Raw genomic sequence first — 18797 nt, 5'->3', positions numbered from 1 at the left:
ACAGGCCTCACACCGTCCACAGGCTGTGACTCGATCAGAAGGACTTGGGCCCCCACCGAGAGCGGCACCGGGGAGTGGGTCTTCCATACGCCACATGGCCTGCGCCCCACCTCGGAGTGGGGATTCAGTGCTGGGCTCTTCCCTGTTCACTCACCGTTACTGAGGGAATCCTGGTTAGTTTCTTTTCCTTTGCTGACTAATATGCTTAAATTCAGAGGGTCCTAATTAAGAAATTAGGAGCTCACATATCTATGTGGTTTTTACAAAGGACTTTCTTAGACAAATAAGTATTTAAACTATGTAATTCAATATTGACATGATGGGTTTCTAGTAAGGGTCAATGAACAATTCAAAATGGTAGAGAATCCCTAACCCATTGAAAATTTCACACTAAATAATCAGGATAAGCTGTGAAAACTTTTCTCAATTAACAAGCATTTTCTCTCTTCTATCACCACCTAACTGAAGGGGGGAAAAACCCAAAAAACAAAACGCTTTTAACAAATGAGTGTAGTTCATCAAAATGAATCCCTACATTGGCTGCATCCTAAAAATGTACTAAGCATGCTGAGTCTATAAGCCTGCTCCAACATCTGTCCTCAGGAATCATAGCTACTTGTCCCTTCAGTTTTTCAATCTTCATGTTCAAGGTGAGCATATGTATATAAATATATGAATATAAATAGACAAAGGACTAGCATGAGCTAAGTTTTTGTCTTTTAAACTTGATGAATTTCAGGTTCATTTATCCTGTATTAATTGAGAAACATTCTATTTTCAAAAACCTCTCTGCTAGGGTAACAGGAAGAGTATGATGCTAAATACCTAACAAAATTTATGTGCCATCTGAAAGCAAGAAATACCTTTTTGTTAAGGCTTTCTACTTGAGGTAAAATACTAGATGTGTCAAAGACAACCAAAATAAAGATAATTTCTTCATAATCTCACAACCTTGTAAACTATATACTTATAAGACTTATAAGTTACCGAAACCTTACCTCTATCTGATGAAGAGACTTAAATATTGATAAATCAAAAGGCAAGAGATGCTCCTGAATGTTGCTGGTCCCAAAAGGTCCTCCTGTACCAGATACCTTCAAATAACGAATTTCATTAGGCATGATGCTTCATGGGATCCCCCCCAAATATTCGTGTCATTAGTATTTATGTTAGCTGCCAAATGGCACAGTGCTGAATCATGCTTTTCCAAACAAAGCCAACATGAGCTTTACACATGCTCTGCTCTGAGGCATCCATTTTACAAGGAAGAACTTGACAATTCTGTATGTTTGATAAAAGTAAAATAAATCAGCTGAGCTAAGTAAGCTGGAGGAGGTCAATTTTGAGCTTCAGCTGCCACCTGGTGCCAAGCAGTGGCAGTACACAAGCATCTTAGTATATCCTGTTTTTTAAAATCTGATAGGAAGTTTATCAGCGTGGACAAAAACTAAGCAAACATTCAAGGATGCTGCAAAGCTCTTCTCCATCCCACCATCAAATAATAACAGTAAATTCTTACCTATTTAAATAGTCAAAGCATTAAGACTTTCTTACAAACAGGCCACAGAGAGATGGGCCATGAGAGGGGCTTAGGTACCTTCAGGTATCGGAGTCTGCATGTAAAGTCCAGAATGTGACCTAGGTCGGTCTGGGCATCCCCATTAGCACAGGTGGGCTTCCCTTGCCGAAGCTGCTGAGTGATCGCATATAGCTGCAATGGTCTAATGGCAAAAACCTCTCCAGCCACTAAGAGCTGTTCACCTGAAAACCAACAACAAGAAGTCAGCTCCTATGAGAAAAAGCCTTTTTACCAGCCTGCAATCTGCAGCTCCAGGCCACCTGGCTGCTCAGTTACCTTGCAGAGGCTCAGGAAGCTGTTGCCAAAAAATGCCTTCTAAGTAGTTACAACTCCCACACACTGAGACCCAGAAGTCTTACAATCCACACAGGGCTCTGCTCTGTTGCTCGCCCACCAACAGGAAGATGGCAGCTAGGTGGTGTGGTGGGTAGGGCTCTGGCCCTCAAATCGGAAGGACTCGAGTTCTAATCTGGCCCCAGACACTTATCAGCTGTGCAGCCCCGGGCAAGTCACTTCACCCAGTTTGCCTCCTAGCTGAAGGAAACTTCGAACCCTCCAGCATCTTCTCCAAGAAACCACCCAAGGGCTCGACTGAAACAACTGCTTAGCTTCCCCAGCAGGATACGTATCCTAAAAGCCCAAATTGAAGTTGGAAGCGCACATGAGACCCTGGTAAAGGATGGACAGATAGCAACGGATGTTGGACCTCTGACCTCACTTATGGCAATCCCAAGACAAGCAGATTCCCAGGCAAGCCGGCTCTTTCTCTGCCTCTGCAGTCTTGGATTGTTAATTCCCCTTAGCCCATAGTCTCAGAGAGCTGACAGCCAGACTCCGTGTTGGTCAGGACTTGAACTTGGGTCCCTTTGACTCCAAACCCAGCTCTTCCTTCACTCTTACTAGGCTCTCTCTCACAGAAGAGGTAATAATAACTCATAAAAGGTAAAAATTCAGGGGCAGCGAGGTGGTGCAGTGGATAGAGCACCAGCCCTGAAGTCAGGAGGACCTGAGTTCAAATCTGACCTCAGACACTTATCAGTTGTGTGGCCCTGGGAAAGTCACTTGACCCCAACTGCCTCAGCAAAAAAAAAAAAGATAAACATTTAGGAATGATTTCCACAGAAGTGGAGTAAAAACAAAACACACAAATGGGGTGTAAATGTTTCGGGGAGAGGATTCATTTCTGGGGACATCAAATCTTTAGTTGGCTTCACTAGGTTGGCATGTATGTCTATATTCATTAATTAAGTGATCAATTAGGGAATGGGTAGGATCTACTTACAGAAACTTGTCTATGAAAATTATATAAGATAGAACTATCAAGTCCTAGGTCATAAAGTACTGGACCCTTCAGAGTGACAGAGTAGTGATCCCACCATGGCTAATTACTAAAAATCCCTTTGGGGGGCAGAGCCAAGATGGCAGAGAAGACACACGTGTCATTCTAAGCTCCTCTCCTACCTTCACTACTAATTACCAAATTTAGCCTTAGAAATAGTACTTGACTGGTAGAATTCCCGAATACTAGGAGTACAACAAATTACCAGCTGAAGATAATCTGTACCAGAAAAGGTTTGTCCTGATCGGGCAGGAGCAGGCCAGCACAGACAGGGAGGCAGAACCAGAGGCTAGCACACTTGAGTGGGCAGGGGCGGGGGAGATCTCCCCAGGTGGAAATTTTGCAGGGAGGACTCTAGCACAAGTTGGCTGCTCTGCTGTGGTTGCAAAGCAGTAGATCAGCAGAGTAGTTACACAAACGCCAAAGGTAGAGGGTACCCTGCCAAAACGCCAGAATTTAATAGGACCTGGCCACACGCACACAGCACCGGGAGTGACTCAGCACAGACCACAGCACAACTATGCAGCCCCATTCTGCAGCCAGGGGCTTTTGCCCAGGGCAGCCACACTTCTTCATGGCAGTAGGGCTCTGCCTGGAACAGTCACACTTCTGTAGCTCACCTGCTCTTTGCAGCCCCTTTGCAGGACAGCTACTGTCCATCTGTTCCTGTTTTGTAGAGGAAGCTGGTAACCTCCTTGCTCTGGAGGCAGACCCTAAGGGCTTTTAAAAAATGAGTTTAAAAAGCCAAGCAAACTAACTACAGATGGCTTCTGTACAGAAAAGAGAACTGGTTTCCAACCCCAGGAGACTAACAGCAGATAATCTCCAGACAAAACCCCAAAGGGGAATATAACCTGGTCCCTACCACACAAGGCTCTCCTAGAAGAAATTATAAAAGATCTTAAAAGAGAGCTAGAAGAAAAATGGAGAAAGGAAAGAGAAGCTCTGCAAGAGAGTACAGAAAAGGCATATAACTCATTAAAAGAAAATTTGATAAAGTGGAAAAAGAAAACAACTTCCTGAAATGTGAATTGTAAAAGGTAAAGAACTATTAGGGAAACAGAATTTGTGAATTAGAAAAGATAAATGACTTTCCAGAAAGTAGGATTTGTGAACTGGAAAAAGAAAAATAACACAGTTAAAAAATAAAATTAGTGAAATGGAAAAAATTCCATAGAGCAAAACAACTCATTTAAAAACTCAATTGGACATATACAAAAAGAAGTAAAAAAAAAAAGCTAAATAAAGAAAATAACTCAATAAAAATCAGAACTGAAGAAACAGAAACGAATGATTTGTTGAGACATCAAGAATCAGTCAAGCAAAACCAAAACAATGAAAAAAATAGAAAAAAAATGTTAAGTATCTATTTGGAAAAACAACAGACCTGGAAAATAGATCTAGGAGAGATAATCTGAGGATTATTGGACTTCCTGAAAATTACGATGAAAAAATGAGCGTAGACACTATTTTACAGGAAATCATCAAAGAGAACTACCCAGATGTAATAGAATCAGAAGGTAAAATAGGCAATGAAAGAATTCAAACACCTTCTGAAAAAGACCCCAAAATAAAAACTCCAAGGAAGCTTGTAGCTAAATTTAAGAACTATCAAACTAAAGAAAAAATATTACAAGCAGCCAGAAAAAATTCAAATACCAAAGAGCCACAATAAGGCTCATTCGGATCTAGCTGCTTCCACATGAAAGGATTGAAAGGTCTAAAATCTGATATTCTGAAAGGCAAAAGAACTCGATTGCAGTCAAGAATAAACTACCCAGCTAGGCTGAGCACTTTCTTCTAGGGAAGAAGATGGACATTCAATGAAATATGATTCCATTCCAATAAAATAAATTCCATTTATTCCTAATGAAAAAACTAGAGCTAAACAAAAAACTAAGAGAAGCACAAAAGATAAAAGGACCTCTTGACAACTGTATTTCTGTTATGGGCATACATAAAGAGCACGTGTATAATTTGATTTTACTGTTATAATACCCAAAAAAAGGGAAGTAGAAGTAGAAAGGAGATAGTATCAGAAAAAGGGAAAAGGGGAGATAAAAGGAGGGAAATTACATCCTGTGAAGAGGCAAAGAAAACCTATCATATCTGAGGGAATTTAGGGAGAGTGTGAACATTTTGTGAATCTTACTCTCATCAGATTTGGCTCAAAAAGAAAATATTAGACATATTTGGTTTATGGATAAACTTCTGTCACTTCATTAAAAAGTGGGAGAGGAAACGGGAAAAGGAAAAGAATAATAAGTAAAGGTATAACTAAGGTATAAGAAAGGGAAAGAGACTCAAAGGGGGTGGGAGGGATTCTAAAGAGGGAGAACTGCATGAGGCAAGCAGTGCCCATAAGTTTGATATTGGGAAGGGGGGTAAGGAGGAAAGAAGAAAAGCATAATCTGGGGATAATAAAATGGCAGGAAATACAGAATTAGTAGTTTTAACCGTAAATGTGAATGGGATGAACTCTCCCATTAAGCGGAGGCGGATAGCAGACTGGATCAAAAGCCAGAATCCTACAATATATTGTTTACAGGAAACACATTTAAAGCAGGGAGATAAATACAGAGTAAAGGTAAAAGGCTGGAGCAGAATCTATTATGCTTTAGATAAAGTCAAAAAAGCAGGGGTAGCCATCCTTATTTCAGACCAAGTAAAAGGAAAAATTAATCTAATTAAAAGAGATAAGGAAGGAAACTATATCTTGCTAAAGGTTAGCATAGACAATGAAGCAATATCAATACTAAAAATATATGCACCAAATGGTATAGCATCTAACTTCCTAAAAAAGAAGTTAAGAGAGTTGCAAGAAGAAATAGACAGCAAAACTATAAAAGTGGGAGATCTCAATCTTGCAGTCTTAGAATTAGACAAATCAAACCACAAGAACAAATAAGAAAGAAGTTAAAGAGGTAAACAGAATATTAGAAAAACTAGGTATGATAGATCTTTGGAGAAAACTGAATGGAGACAGAAAGCAGTACACTTTCTTCTCAGCAGTCCACGGAACCTATACAAAAATTGACCATATAATAGTACATAAAGACCTCAAAATTAAATGCAGAAAGGCAGAAATAGTAAATGCATTCTTTTCAGATCACGATGCACTAAAAACTACATTCAACAAAAAGCTAGGGGTAAATAGCAATTGAAAACTAAATAATCTTGAAGAGAGCACCCAAAAACTCTGAAAAATCATTAAAGGAGAAAACCTTCTTCAATTCTGCCTCAGTGAGGGGACTCCCCAAGTATAAAGTTTCATCTTTATTATCTGGGCGGGGTCAGCTCAGTCCCAAAACCCATTTAATTCAATTCAAATTTTAGCCCTAACTGAAACCCAGCAAGGAGCCAACCTGGGACTGCACCCATGAGCCCCCTTCAGCTTGTAGCCAAAACCCCCTATTATAAAAAAGCCAAACCAAAACCCTCTCTTTGCAGAAGTTCCAAACATGCCAGCCCTATGCCTGGCACACCAAGGGTTTCTGCCCACTGGAATACTGTTTCCGGTGCCCTCTTATCTCTACCTTCACTTATTTCCTTAACTAGACTTTAACCTTACTTCCAATCCCCATAATAAACCTCTTTTATCAATCTAGGTCTTCGGGTCTGTAAATTCCTTTACAGAGAACAGCTTGTGCCACCACCAGACCTCATTAACTCCCTACCCTTGCGCCAAATTCTGTGGGGTTGCAGGGGAGCTCCATTTGACTCCCTGAACCCCGAACCTGCCACTAGACCTCATTTAATTCCCTGATTACCAGAAACTCTAATTTCCTTTGGGTTCCCTAAATCTAAACCTCATCAATCTCATTTTAAAAATTGAATGGGTGAAACAGCAAATCATAGACACAATTAATAATTTCACCCAAGAAAATGACAACAATGAGACAACATATCAAAATTTGTGGGATGCAGCCAAAGCAGTAATAAGGGGAAATTTTATATCTTCAGAGGCTTACTTGAATAAAATAAAGAGATCAATAAATTGAGCTTGCAACTTAAAAAGCTAGAAAAAGAGCAAATTAAAAACCCCCAAATACTAAACTTGAAATTCTAAAATTAAAAGGAGAAATTGATAAAATGAAAGTTAAAAAAAAAAACTATTAATAAATAAAACTAAGTTGGTTTTATGAAAAAAAAAAAAAAAACCAACAAAACAGATACACCTTTGGTAAATTTGATTAGAAAAAGTAAAGAGGAAAATTAAATTATTAGTCTTAAAACTGAAAAGGGAGAAGAAATTAGAGCAATAATTAGGAGTTACTTTGCCCAACTTTATGCCAATAAATTTGGTAATGTAAGTGAAATGGATGACAACTACAAAAATAAAGGCTTCCCAGATTAACAGAGGAGGAATTGTTTAAATAGTCCCACTTTAGAAAAAGAAATAGAACAAGCTATTAATCAACTCCCTAAAAAAAAAAAAATCCTCAGGACCAGATGAATTTACATGTGAATTCTACCAAACATTTAAAGAACAATTAACTTCAATGCTATATAAACTATTTGAAAAAATTAGGGAATGAAGGACTCCTACCAAATTCCTTAAAAATGCCTTTTAGTTGTCAAATTCCTTACCAAAAACCAAAACAAAACAAAATAAAAACCCAATAATAACAACAAAGAAAGAGAAAGAAAAAGAAAAAGAAAAAAGGAAAAGAAAGATGTCTGAGATAAAAGAAAAAGCAAACTAGAGAAAAGTGACCAATGCACTTAACTAGGAGTGTCAATTAAAGTACTCTCTGTTTTCCCTTACCTTTGTGAAAGAGCTCCTCAGCCAAGGCAGCAGTGATGCCATTTATTTCCTGAGGGAAAAAAGGGAGGTGGTGAGGAAAGGACCCTATCACATTTAAAAGAGATTAAGTAGGGCAGCTAGGTGGCAGAGTGGATAGAGCACCAGCCCTGAAGTCATGAGTACCCAAATTCAAATCTGGTCTCAGACACTTAGCACTTCCTAGCTGTGTGACCCTGGGCAAGTCACTTAACCCCAATTGCCTCAGCAAAGAATAAAATAAAATAAAATAAAATAAATATGGATAATAAAACAGATTTAGTTAACATAATATTAACTCAGCTTGAGACATTCCCAAACAGGCAGATGAATACTTGAAGATGTCCTATATAGTAGAAATCCTGACACTTTAGAAAATTAAGCAAAATTAAGGCAAAGGCAAATAGTTAAAATGTTTATGAAGGTTAAGATAGATTATGGCATGTTAACTTGCAAAATTTGCTTAAAAGACAAAGGGTGCAAATGAAATCCTCTAATGGCAAAAATTCAGAAACCAAAGCCTTCAAAAATCTATAGAGGCTCCCTTCCCTCTAAGAAAGCAGGCCTCTGAAAGAAACTGTAACCTGCCATTGCAAAACAATACAAAGCTTCTGAAGGATAAGGGACAGGGCTGAGAAGCAAGGGCTTCCAGAGGGGAGGTTTTTAATTCCTTTTGTAAAGGAATACTAACAGCATAACACTTTAAAGATTATATATATTCTCATTTAATCCTCCTATAAAGTGGGTTAACTACAGATTGTATTATCACTGTTTTATAGATAAGGAAACTGAAGCTCTGAGAAGTCCAACCAACTAGCCCAATGAAATAGTTAGTCATTATCAGAGCCTTTCCTGCCTTTAATTAAGCCCAGCACTTCCCCATCTTTTTACCCATGAAGTACTAGATTAAGAACCACTTCCCCACGCACTTTCTTGAAGCTTCCACCCTGTCAGCATTCTTGATGTTCATTTTTCCCCATTGGAAATCACTGTTAGTAATGTTTCTAAAAGAGTAAATAAAAGAGCAAAATAAATTTCCTTCTAGAGCTGGGATTTTGGAAATTGTCAAACAACACATCAGGCTTCGTTCGGCATGCCTAGATGCTTCAACTTTAGAATCTCTGGATTGTCAAGGCTCCCTTAGGGGTCACTAAAGAGAAGTCCAATCATTCAAAGACACAATTATGAGTCTATTTCCACATATTTCCAAAAACGGAATGATTGCCTATAACTTGTGCTTTTTTCAATCATTTGCTTTTGTTTTAATATTTTTTGTTGTCTCACAAAATCACTGCTTTCATTTGATTCATTCCAATTTTCATGAACACTATTTTACATAAGGCTTCCCACTTTCCCATTCTTTCCTCTAGAAGTCTCATTTCATTTAATATTACTTTTTGTACCTTCTTTTCCTCAGGTGCTCCTGAATTTTTGTGGCCAAGTCATTTTTCTGAGGCTCTATTTGGACTTCAATTGTGGCCCTGGAGTCAGGAGGACTCGAGTTTAAATCCGGACTTTCCTGCTGGATTTCTCTTGGAACCTCTTAATCTCTCAATCCACTCTTTCTTCATTATTTCTGGTACATTCTTTTGCTCCTAGTTTCAGTATCAGCTTCTTGACTGACTCTTTGTTCCCCCTTATTCTGGCAGAAGAGGTGGGCCCCACTTTGTAGGTTCTTCTATGCAGTGGCTAAGACTAGGCCAGATCCTCTGCAGGAATTCCTTGGGTTTGGCTCAGTCTCCTGGGGATTCAGTTAGGGTTTTGGTTGTAGCCTCCATCTTCTCTGCCTTATCTCCCCTCAGAGCCCCTGAAAGATTCTGGCAGTGTTCTTGTGCAGTCAGGGACTAGACATTGCTATTTCTCTCTGTTTTCTTCATCACTATTACTTACTTCTAGTACATTTTTATAACCTTACTGGGGTGTTGATAAGAGAATCTACAAATGTCATCTTAGCAAATAATCTGATTTCTACAACTTGTAGATTTGTTAAAACCTTCAACTATTTGTAAGTTTACCCTAAAGTTTAATGTATTAAAATCTCTTAAAACAACTAATCGTTCTTACTTTCCACAGGAAAAGCAGAGTTGCTAGCCATATGACAGGACTTTAGAAGTGAAAGGGACCTCAGACATCTTCTACTATACTGCCTTCATTTCATATGGTCCAGAAAAACTACTGTAACTTGTCGAAGGCCCCAACAGCAGTTAAGAGAATTATACATTTAGAGCTTTAAGGGAGGTTGCCTAGTTTTATACTTCCGTTTACAAATGGGGAAGCTGGGGTTCAACAAGCTGAAGTGAATTGCCTAAAGTCCCACAGGTGGCAGAATGGATTTCAGCACAGGTCCTCTAATTCCTGATGACTCAAGTATAACAGAACCATCACTTTCCTCAAAATAATTTTGCATATGAAGAGAAGCAGAAACAGAAAAGCTTCCAACGAGAAGCTGTCAGGACATTTGCTACACTAAAAATTCTTTCCAAGATAGTTATTTCTGAACAGTCTCATGACTACCAAACAGCTGTAGTCCTCAAAAATGCAGGAATCAAAAGGGAAATGCAAAGAGGAAAAATATAAGTATGCTAATCATACATTGAGAACATTTAGGAAAAAAATGTTAAAGATAAGAGACAGTATGGCCAGAAACAGGAAACTACGTGGATGCTCATCAATTGGAGATTGGCTGAATAAATTGTGGTATATGAATATTATGGAATATTATTGTTCTGTAAGAAATGACCAACAGGGTGATTTCAGAAAGGCCTGGAGAGACTTACATGAACTGATGCTGAGTGAAATAAGCAGGACCAGGAGATCATTGTATACTTCAACAATAATACTATATGATGATCAATTCTGATGGATGTGGCCATGTTCAACAATGAGATGAACCAAATCAGTTCCAATAGAGCAGTAATGAATTGAACCAGCTACACCCAGCAAAAGAACTCTGGGAGATGACTATGAACCACTACATAGAATTCCCAATCCCTCTAATTTTGTCCACCTGCATTTTGGATTTCCTTCACAGGCTAAATGTACATTATTTCAAAGTCCGATTCTTTTTGTTCAGCAAAACAACTGTTTGGACATGTATACATATATTGTATTTAATTTATACTCAAATATATTTAACATGTATTGGTCAACCTGCCATCTGGGGGGGAAGGGAGGGGAAAAATTGGAACAGAAGGTTTGGCAATTGTCAATGTTGTAAAATTACTCATGCATATATCTGGTAAATAAAAACTATTTTTAAAAAAGATTAGAGATAGTATTATTTTTGAACAAAGAATTTTTGCTTCTGATAAGACAAGGTGGATATGAACACCTTTTCACAGAGCTCTCTACAAGGACTAAATAATGAAAGTCCTTTTTCCTAGAAAAGCTTATGAGCCCAAAGATACGATACTATTTTACTTCAAATATCTTGAGTTTTATGTTAAAAACTTAGTAATCATAACTAAGATCATACTGATGAGGTGTAGAGTAGTCTAGATTCCTGGTGGTCTAGAGGTTAGTGGCTATGAGAGTTATTAAGAATCACCTTTAAATTGACCGCAGGTTTTTGGAGTGAAGGATTTCACTCATTCCCGAATATTAGTTGCAAAATGAAAGTTTGTTGTTATACAGAAATCAATTTAACCAGAGACTGGCTTCTGTAGTGGAAGATCCATGGAAAATAAGAGTTTTGCACTGAGAATGAAGTCTTGGCAGTTGAGTGAGCTACTCTGAGGTCCATTGGCCAAGATTTTAGTTGATGGAAGCTTATTCTATTGGGAGTCTTGGTGGGGGCTGGGAAGCTGGAGAGCCCAAATTGGCTCAGATCCAGTGGAGGCTGGGACAAGTCCAGATCTCCTATGGAATTCAAAGGGATGCTTTTTGACCAGGATTTGTCTCAGCCAGGAGGGGCTGGGAATCTGAAAGGAATCACAGATCAATAGGAAATATAGTTTCTTAAAGGGACCCCAACCTGCTTCAATACCTTTTCTTAAAAAAAAAAAAAAAAAAAAAGCAAGTATGCTAGATCTTACTATCAGGGTAAAAGTGTCATCATTTTCTACATTTAGAGCACTATTGTTTCAAGAGGAGTTTGAAAACAAGCCTGGGTATATTTGTTTTGTTTTATTTTAAACTGATTATTTTTATAGGAAATATCTACATGTAAAGTTAACTTTCTTCTTGTTCAGAACTGAGACTTTTATGGTTATCAGGAGTTTCAGGTGTGAAATTGAGAGTAGTGGCCTGGGTGGCCCTGAAAAAACAACAAAAACAAAAATAAAACTAGCCCTGATTTACAATGTGTTATCTAAGCTGATTCTTACAATAGCCCTGAGAGGTCGGTGCTATCATTATGCCCAGGTAGGCAAAAGTTAAATGACCTGCCCAGAGTCACAACTGACCTTCACCAGAGGCAGGGCTCCTGAGGCCTAATGACCATGCCATGTTTGCCTCTCAAAGCTAAATAACTTAGATATAATTATCAGCAAAAGACAAATTCTATAGATAGCCTGGAGATTTAATAATTTTAAAAAGACTCGAGCCCTCTATTAACAGGCACAAGGGCCTCATCTTTCCTTGCCACCTAAACCTGTATCAACCACCCAACTTACAAGAAAACCCTATGCCAGTCCACATCTCCCAACTCACTCCCATACCCCATTTCTGACCACTACCCTTCAGCTACACTTAAGACTTAACAATTTCTGCTTTGAAGTTCCCAGCCTCCCAATTTTCCACCTACCTCAGACTATCCTGGCCAAGGCCATTTTCCTCTTCTCCCAGAGCTCAGCATCTGGCCCAGGACTTTCTTCTCTGAACTTCCCTATGTAGGCTGAACCCTACCCCCCCCTTAAGACCTCCAGGTTTCTTAAAGTCTAAGCTCTCTTATTGCAGCTAGGCCCACATAGGGTCCCCAAGGATAGATCCTACCTGTAAATGCCCCTCTTTTCTAAGTAAATAATGGCACTCCTTTACCTCAGCTATCTCCCTCCTACTCCTACACGAGTGCTTCCTGGAGCCCTCAGCACTTTCATTACCTCTGCTCTGACTTACCTGTTCCTCCAATTTTTACTAGAGTTAGCGAGCTGAGCTCACCTCCCCTAGCCTTCCTCTACTCTGGTTCTTGCAACCTTTCTATCAGCCCTCATGCCTTGTCAGACCTCGGTCCTCCATTACTCCCCTCTTACTTCTTCTCATCAAACTCACATCTGCCGAAGTTACATTATGTAATAATGATGATGAGAAAGAAGATAAAATTATATTACCCAACCTCAATTGGGCTTTCATTGAAGCAATTAATCCTAACCTGTCTCGCTCCCTACAAACTTTTCCAAACCTATTCCCGCAAGCCCTCACTCCTTCCACCTTTGTTCCCCAAACCTATTCCTGCAAGCCTCTCACTCCTTCCACCTTTCTTTTCCATTAGCTGAGGGTTTTATGGAGACAATCAATGCATTTGACTAAGATTTTCTCTCCTCTGCCCTTTTCCCCAGTTCTGACAATCAGACAGACCTCCTTACCAAGGCCAGCTCTGAATCTGTACCCCTATACCTATACCTCCTGCCTTTTCCAGCAGATGGCAATTTCAAGCACCCCTTTTATATAAGCTTCAATTTTTCCCTATCTACTGTTTTCTTCTCCATTACCTTCTCCCTTGCTCATCACCACCCAAAACTCTCCCCCCTCCATTAGACCCACTATCTGCTCAGGCTAGTGTTCTATATTCTGGCTCAACAAAATTTCTAGGAGTCTGTGCTTACTGCCTCAATTTCCTTCAGCTCCTGACTTTATCACTTGACTCAAACTGCTCTCTCTAGTTACCAATGATCCTTGATGACCAAATATCATTTTATTCAGTTCTCATTCTTCCTGCAGCCTCTCCCTGCTGCAAACTTGCTTTCCTCTCCAGATGTTCATCTCACTACTTCTTTGTGGTTCTTTTCATACATATGACTGGCTCCTCCATAACCTCATCTGCTGGCTTTTCTTTCCTATTATACTATCCAGATGGGAGTGTTCCTTTTTTCTCTATATACAACATCATCAGATTCCACGATTTCCCCCACTAAATCTGAGATTACTTCACTATGATTATAATGGCCTAAATACATTTAATAGGCTGGATTCCGAATTGTTCAGTCTTCTGTCACACAGGTGCATATGGGAGGCTGACAATTAATAGCTAACAACTATGCAGATGCAGCCTCATTATAGATCTCATAAAGCTTCCCTTGTTAGGAATGAAATTGTGATGGATTCCTTTGGACAATGGACAACTGTTTAATGAATATCTCAGAATGAAATCAGCATCAGGAATCAGAAAAACATGAGATCAAACCTACCTCAGATTCTTACTAGTCATACAAATCTGTACAAAGGAACTAAACTTTAAGCCCCAATTTCCTCATTTATAATATGGTGATCAAAATACTTGTATCTAACTGATAAACAGGACTACAAATAATCAAAGAATGACAGAGCTGAAGGAAACCAAAAAGTCATCTCTGTATTATGTCATTTAATCTATCTGGGCCTGTATTTACTTTCTTGTAAAATGAGGGGATTTTCTATATGCCTTCTGAGGTCCCATTTAATGCCAGATCTATGAATGAGAATCCCCTAGATTATATACCTGACAAGCAGCATTCAGAAACGGATTTTAGACACTTTTCAGCATGGGGAAGCATTTCCTTACATCAAACCTTTTTTCAGCTTTCAGTTATTACTCATAGATCAAACAATTCAAATCTTACCACCCTCACTATGATATCCTACCATTTTTTGCCTTTCTTTGTATCCCAAGCACTTAGGATATTTCCCATGACATAATAGGTGTCTAATAAATGCAAAAGCATTTATCAAAATTATTTATCGATAACATAATAATACAATAATAATATAAATCTCAACATAACAATTAACAGAAACATATAAGACTTGTAATCAAGCCCATAGAATTAGCCAAAGCTATGGTGAATAGCCAATTGAGTGTCCTTTCTCTCAGAGACCTGCTAAGTCTGAAGAACTCACAGTGCTGCTGTGGAAATGACTCTAGTGGAGGGTAGGTAAGGGCTGATTCTCCTCACTGGTGCTCCTCTTTGTGAGTTGTGCATCATTGCTTGCTTCTGACTTTTTAATTAAATTTAATTTTTCAAAGTAACAAAAATCTGTCTTTTCTCCCTTTCATCTTTTTAAACCAAAAAAGAAAAAAAAAATTACTGTTACCAAAAATGTACAGACAAATAAAACAAATTCCTACATTGTTGATGTCCATTTAACTCAATTACACTCCATTAATACCCTTTCAGGAGGTGCATATTTCATCACCCTATCAGGGCAACGTATTTCATCATAGGTCCACTGGAATGGTAATTCATCATTACATTGATTAACTCCTAAGCCATTTGAAATTGTTTGTCTTTAATATAATATTATTGTATAAATTGATCTCCTAGTTTTACTCTTCACTCTGCATTGATTTATACAGGTCTTCCCAGTTTTCTCTGAAACCATCCCTTCCATCATTTCTTACAGAATATTAACATTCCAGCACATTTATATACAACTTTCTCATCTACTGTCCTTGTGATGAGTACCTCCTTATTTTCCAATTCTTTGCTATAGATCTACAGATATAAAATTCTTAGTTTGCTTTCCCTGCTTGCCCCTCCTTTTCTTTTTTCTTCCTCTTTCTCGTATTATTTTTATGCTGAACTGTGTTATGTGTATTTTTCCCTCCTTTGACAGTTCAGATGAGGATGAAATTCAAGTGTCAACCATTCCCTCTGCTTGTATAGAACCCTATTTTACATACCCCAATTATGAGATGCTTAGTTTAGTATATTTTCTAGATCTGTTTGGAAGAGTTGTAGGGTAGAACTCAGATATATTTCTTTTTGCTATTCTGCTATCTTGGCTCTATCTTGGTCCCATGGGTTTAACTACAGAGATTGAGAGATGTATAGAGATGTCTCCCAGTTTTCCCATTGCTAGCTCCTTCAATCCCACATCACCAAATGTCTTCTGGACAGTTCAAACTAGACGTCCCCAGAGACATCTCAAAACTCAGCACATCCAAGATAGAATCTATACCTTTCTCTCCTACTCCCCTGAAACCCACACATCTTTCAAACTCCCTTATTTTGTCAAAGGCACCATCATTCTTCCCATCTTCCAGTGTGTAACCTTGCTGTTATCTTTTAACTCCTCACTTTCTCTCATCTTACATTTATTCAATGAGTTGTCAAATGTTGCTGTTTGTACCTCCATAACATCTGCAATTAACCTTTTCTTTCTCTCAACTCATACAACTACCACTACCACCTCTCATTCAGATGATTGTAATGGCCTCCAATCAGATTTCCTGACCTAAAGTTCTCTGCCAAAGTAAGTTGCCTTATGTATTAATGTGACCCTGTCACTCTCCTAATCAATAAAATCTAGTGGCTTCCTATTACCTATAGAATTGAAAATAAAATTGTTTGTTTAGCTCTGAAAATTCTTCATAATCTTGTTTCAAACTAATTTTTTCAGCATCACTCTATATATTACTCCTCTTCTGTCCCTGTGATCCAGGGACTTCTCATTTTCTCACCCAAGGTTTTCTCTCCCATCTTCTACCTCTTAATAGTTGGCCCCCAAGCTAGGGGTGTCCAGCTCAAAGAATGCCCATCTTTCCTCCCCACACAATTTTTTTTAATGTGTAGGAATATAGTCACATCTCCCTTTGAGTCCCATTCCAGTGCCTCACTGTGGCATGGAAAGGAATGTGGACTCTCAAAGGTGATGTTAGCACAGCATAGTGGAAAAAAATCCCCATCATCAATCTATGGGGAAGAGACATTTTGCAACAATTAGGATTACAAATGAGTACTTTGTTTTTTTAGGCAGGGCTGCTGTTGAAGGCCTGCTAACTCTCACCTGTTCCTATTCAGTGGAAAACTGATACACCAGTGTGGATAGAACAGTGGCCCTTAGGTAGCAATAAAATTCAAGCCTTATTAGATATAGTATAGTAGCCACTTGACCAAGGACATTTACAACTTTCCCCTGTATTTGTTGTAAGAAAGAAATCTGGAAAATGGAGAATGTTGACTGATTTAAGAACAGATGGAAACTATGGGAACTCTTCAGCCTGGACTTCCATCTCCTACTCAGTTTTACACATGGGTCTCCATTAAAGATAGCCCGACTATTACATAATCGGCAATGAATTTTTGAAGAAAAGGTTTCTAAAGTTCCTCTTAAAGGACCATCTATCTTTACAGATGCATCCAAACGTAACATTTGTGCTGTATACTCTCATGACTTAACTATAGAGAGAATAGTCAGAACTCCTTTTCAGTCCACTCAGTAGAATGAATCGTATGCAATCATTCTAGCTCTTACTTATTAAGCAGGAGATATAAATAAAATATCTGATTCGGCCTATTCAGTGGGTGTGGTTCAAAAAATTGCCACAGCCCAAATAAAATTTGTAGCCTCTAATATATATATCAGCTCTTTAAGGAACTTTAAGAGCAAATGAGAAAGCATCCAGGTAAGATTTGTATCATATATGTCCACTCTCATAGTAGACTTCTAGGTCCTATTTTTTATGGAAATTCAAAGGCAGATCGCCTTCTAAAACCATATTGGCCAATACTCCTTTATTTCAGGCAGCCCAAGAATCTCCTTCTAAATATCATTAGGCTGCTTGACCTTTATGTTTGCAACTTGGAATAACAAAAGAGGAAGCTTGGGAGCATAATAAAAGCCTATACAGCTTGCCTTCCTTTCCACGCTCCTATACTCCCTCCAATGAGGGTTTGAGACCCAATGAAATTTGACAAATGGAAGTGACCCATTATAAATCTTTTGGTGGTCTGTCTTTTATCATGTTGTGGCAGACACCTTTTCAGGATTCACTTTTGCAATACTAGCAGCAAAAGAGACAGCCTGAGCGGTCAGTGAATTCCTTATACCAGCCTTTGCAATTATGGGTGTGCTACAAGCAATAAAAACAGATAATAGACCTACATATATCTCTAAACATTTTGCATACTTTTGTGTACAGTATCAGACTTTACACACTACTGGCATTCCCTTTAATTCTCAAGGGCAGGCAATAGTAGAGAGGAGAAACAGAGACATTAAGACGTTCCTCTAAAAACAAAAGAAAGAGGGAGCCACAAAGAATTTCTAAATTTAGCTCTTTATACAATTAACTTCTTGATTTTTGACAAAGATGCACGGGCTCCGGCAGTCAGGTTTTATAACCCACCAGAAGGCAGTATCCAGTGCAAGCAGCTCCACTATCTTTAGATAATAGCCAGGTGATGTGGAGAGATCCAGAAAGTGGTGAATGGAAGGGACCAGATAGGTTAACTGCTTGGGAGAGAGGGTTTGCTTGTATCTCTACAGATGGAGAAGGAATCAGATGGGTGCCAACGGAAGCCACATTTGCCTTGCCCATTGGAGAAAGACAGAAAGAAAAAGAGAAAAACCTCAAAACAAAGGAAAAGACCAAGAAACGTCAGACAGTTCCATCGGACTACATGTGCCACCGAAAAAGCATGGCTGTTAACCCAATGTTTATGACAACTGACTCATGAATATTAAAAACTGTTAATGAGACTACTGCAGGACTTCAAAATCTGCAGGAATCATTGGATTCCCTGAGACATAATGAGACTGTTGTAGGATTTTAAAACCTGAAGGAATCATTGGATTCCATGATACATGATTAAACCTGCAGGAATCATTGGATTCCCTGACACATTAAATAATGGACAATAGAATGGTTTTGGATTATCTCTTCGCTGCTGAAGGAGGTGTATATATAACTGTTATTTAAATATCCTCCTTTTAGGACCCATGGATATGTATAATTCCTTATGTTGATTCATGTTGTTTGTTACATCACTATTAGCCTGTGTGATATTACTATATATTTGTGTGATATTACTATATATTTGTGTAATACTTCCCATGCTGATGGAGTTATGTATACCTGTTTCAAGTAAAACAAAAGAAAGTGGGAGATAAAGAGGGCTGCAGATAGTGGGGGAACTCTGAGTGAGGTAAAAGACCCTTCAGCTCAGAGGAAACCTGCT

At 38.6% G+C, this 18797-nt stretch overlaps 1 protein-coding gene across 5 annotated transcripts in view; it reads right to left on the bottom strand.

The window, feature by feature from the left end:
* Positions 1-18797, bottom strand: part of NISCH (nischarin) — a 53493-nt gene that overhangs the window by 25098 nt on the left and 9598 nt on the right. For all 5 annotated transcript variants that reach the window (XM_074283427.1, XM_074283428.1, XM_074283430.1 and 2 more), the window contains exons 4-6: positions 7687-7735; positions 1598-1761; positions 999-1094 (exon numbers count right to left, since the gene is read on the bottom strand). In XM_074283427.1, coding sequence (XP_074139528.1) covers positions 999-1094; positions 1598-1761; positions 7687-7735 — 309 coding nt within the window. The remainder of the gene's footprint in view (positions 1-998; positions 1095-1597; positions 1762-7686; positions 7736-18797) is intronic.

The sequence above is a fragment of the Sminthopsis crassicaudata genome, chromosome 1, assembly GCF_048593235.1.
Source record: "Sminthopsis crassicaudata isolate SCR6 chromosome 1, ASM4859323v1, whole genome shotgun sequence".
In the NCBI taxonomy this organism is placed as follows: domain Eukaryota; kingdom Metazoa; phylum Chordata; class Mammalia; order Dasyuromorphia; family Dasyuridae; genus Sminthopsis; species Sminthopsis crassicaudata.
Note: the sequence above shows the minus strand (reverse complement) of the source record. Positions and strands in the feature narration are given on the sequence as shown.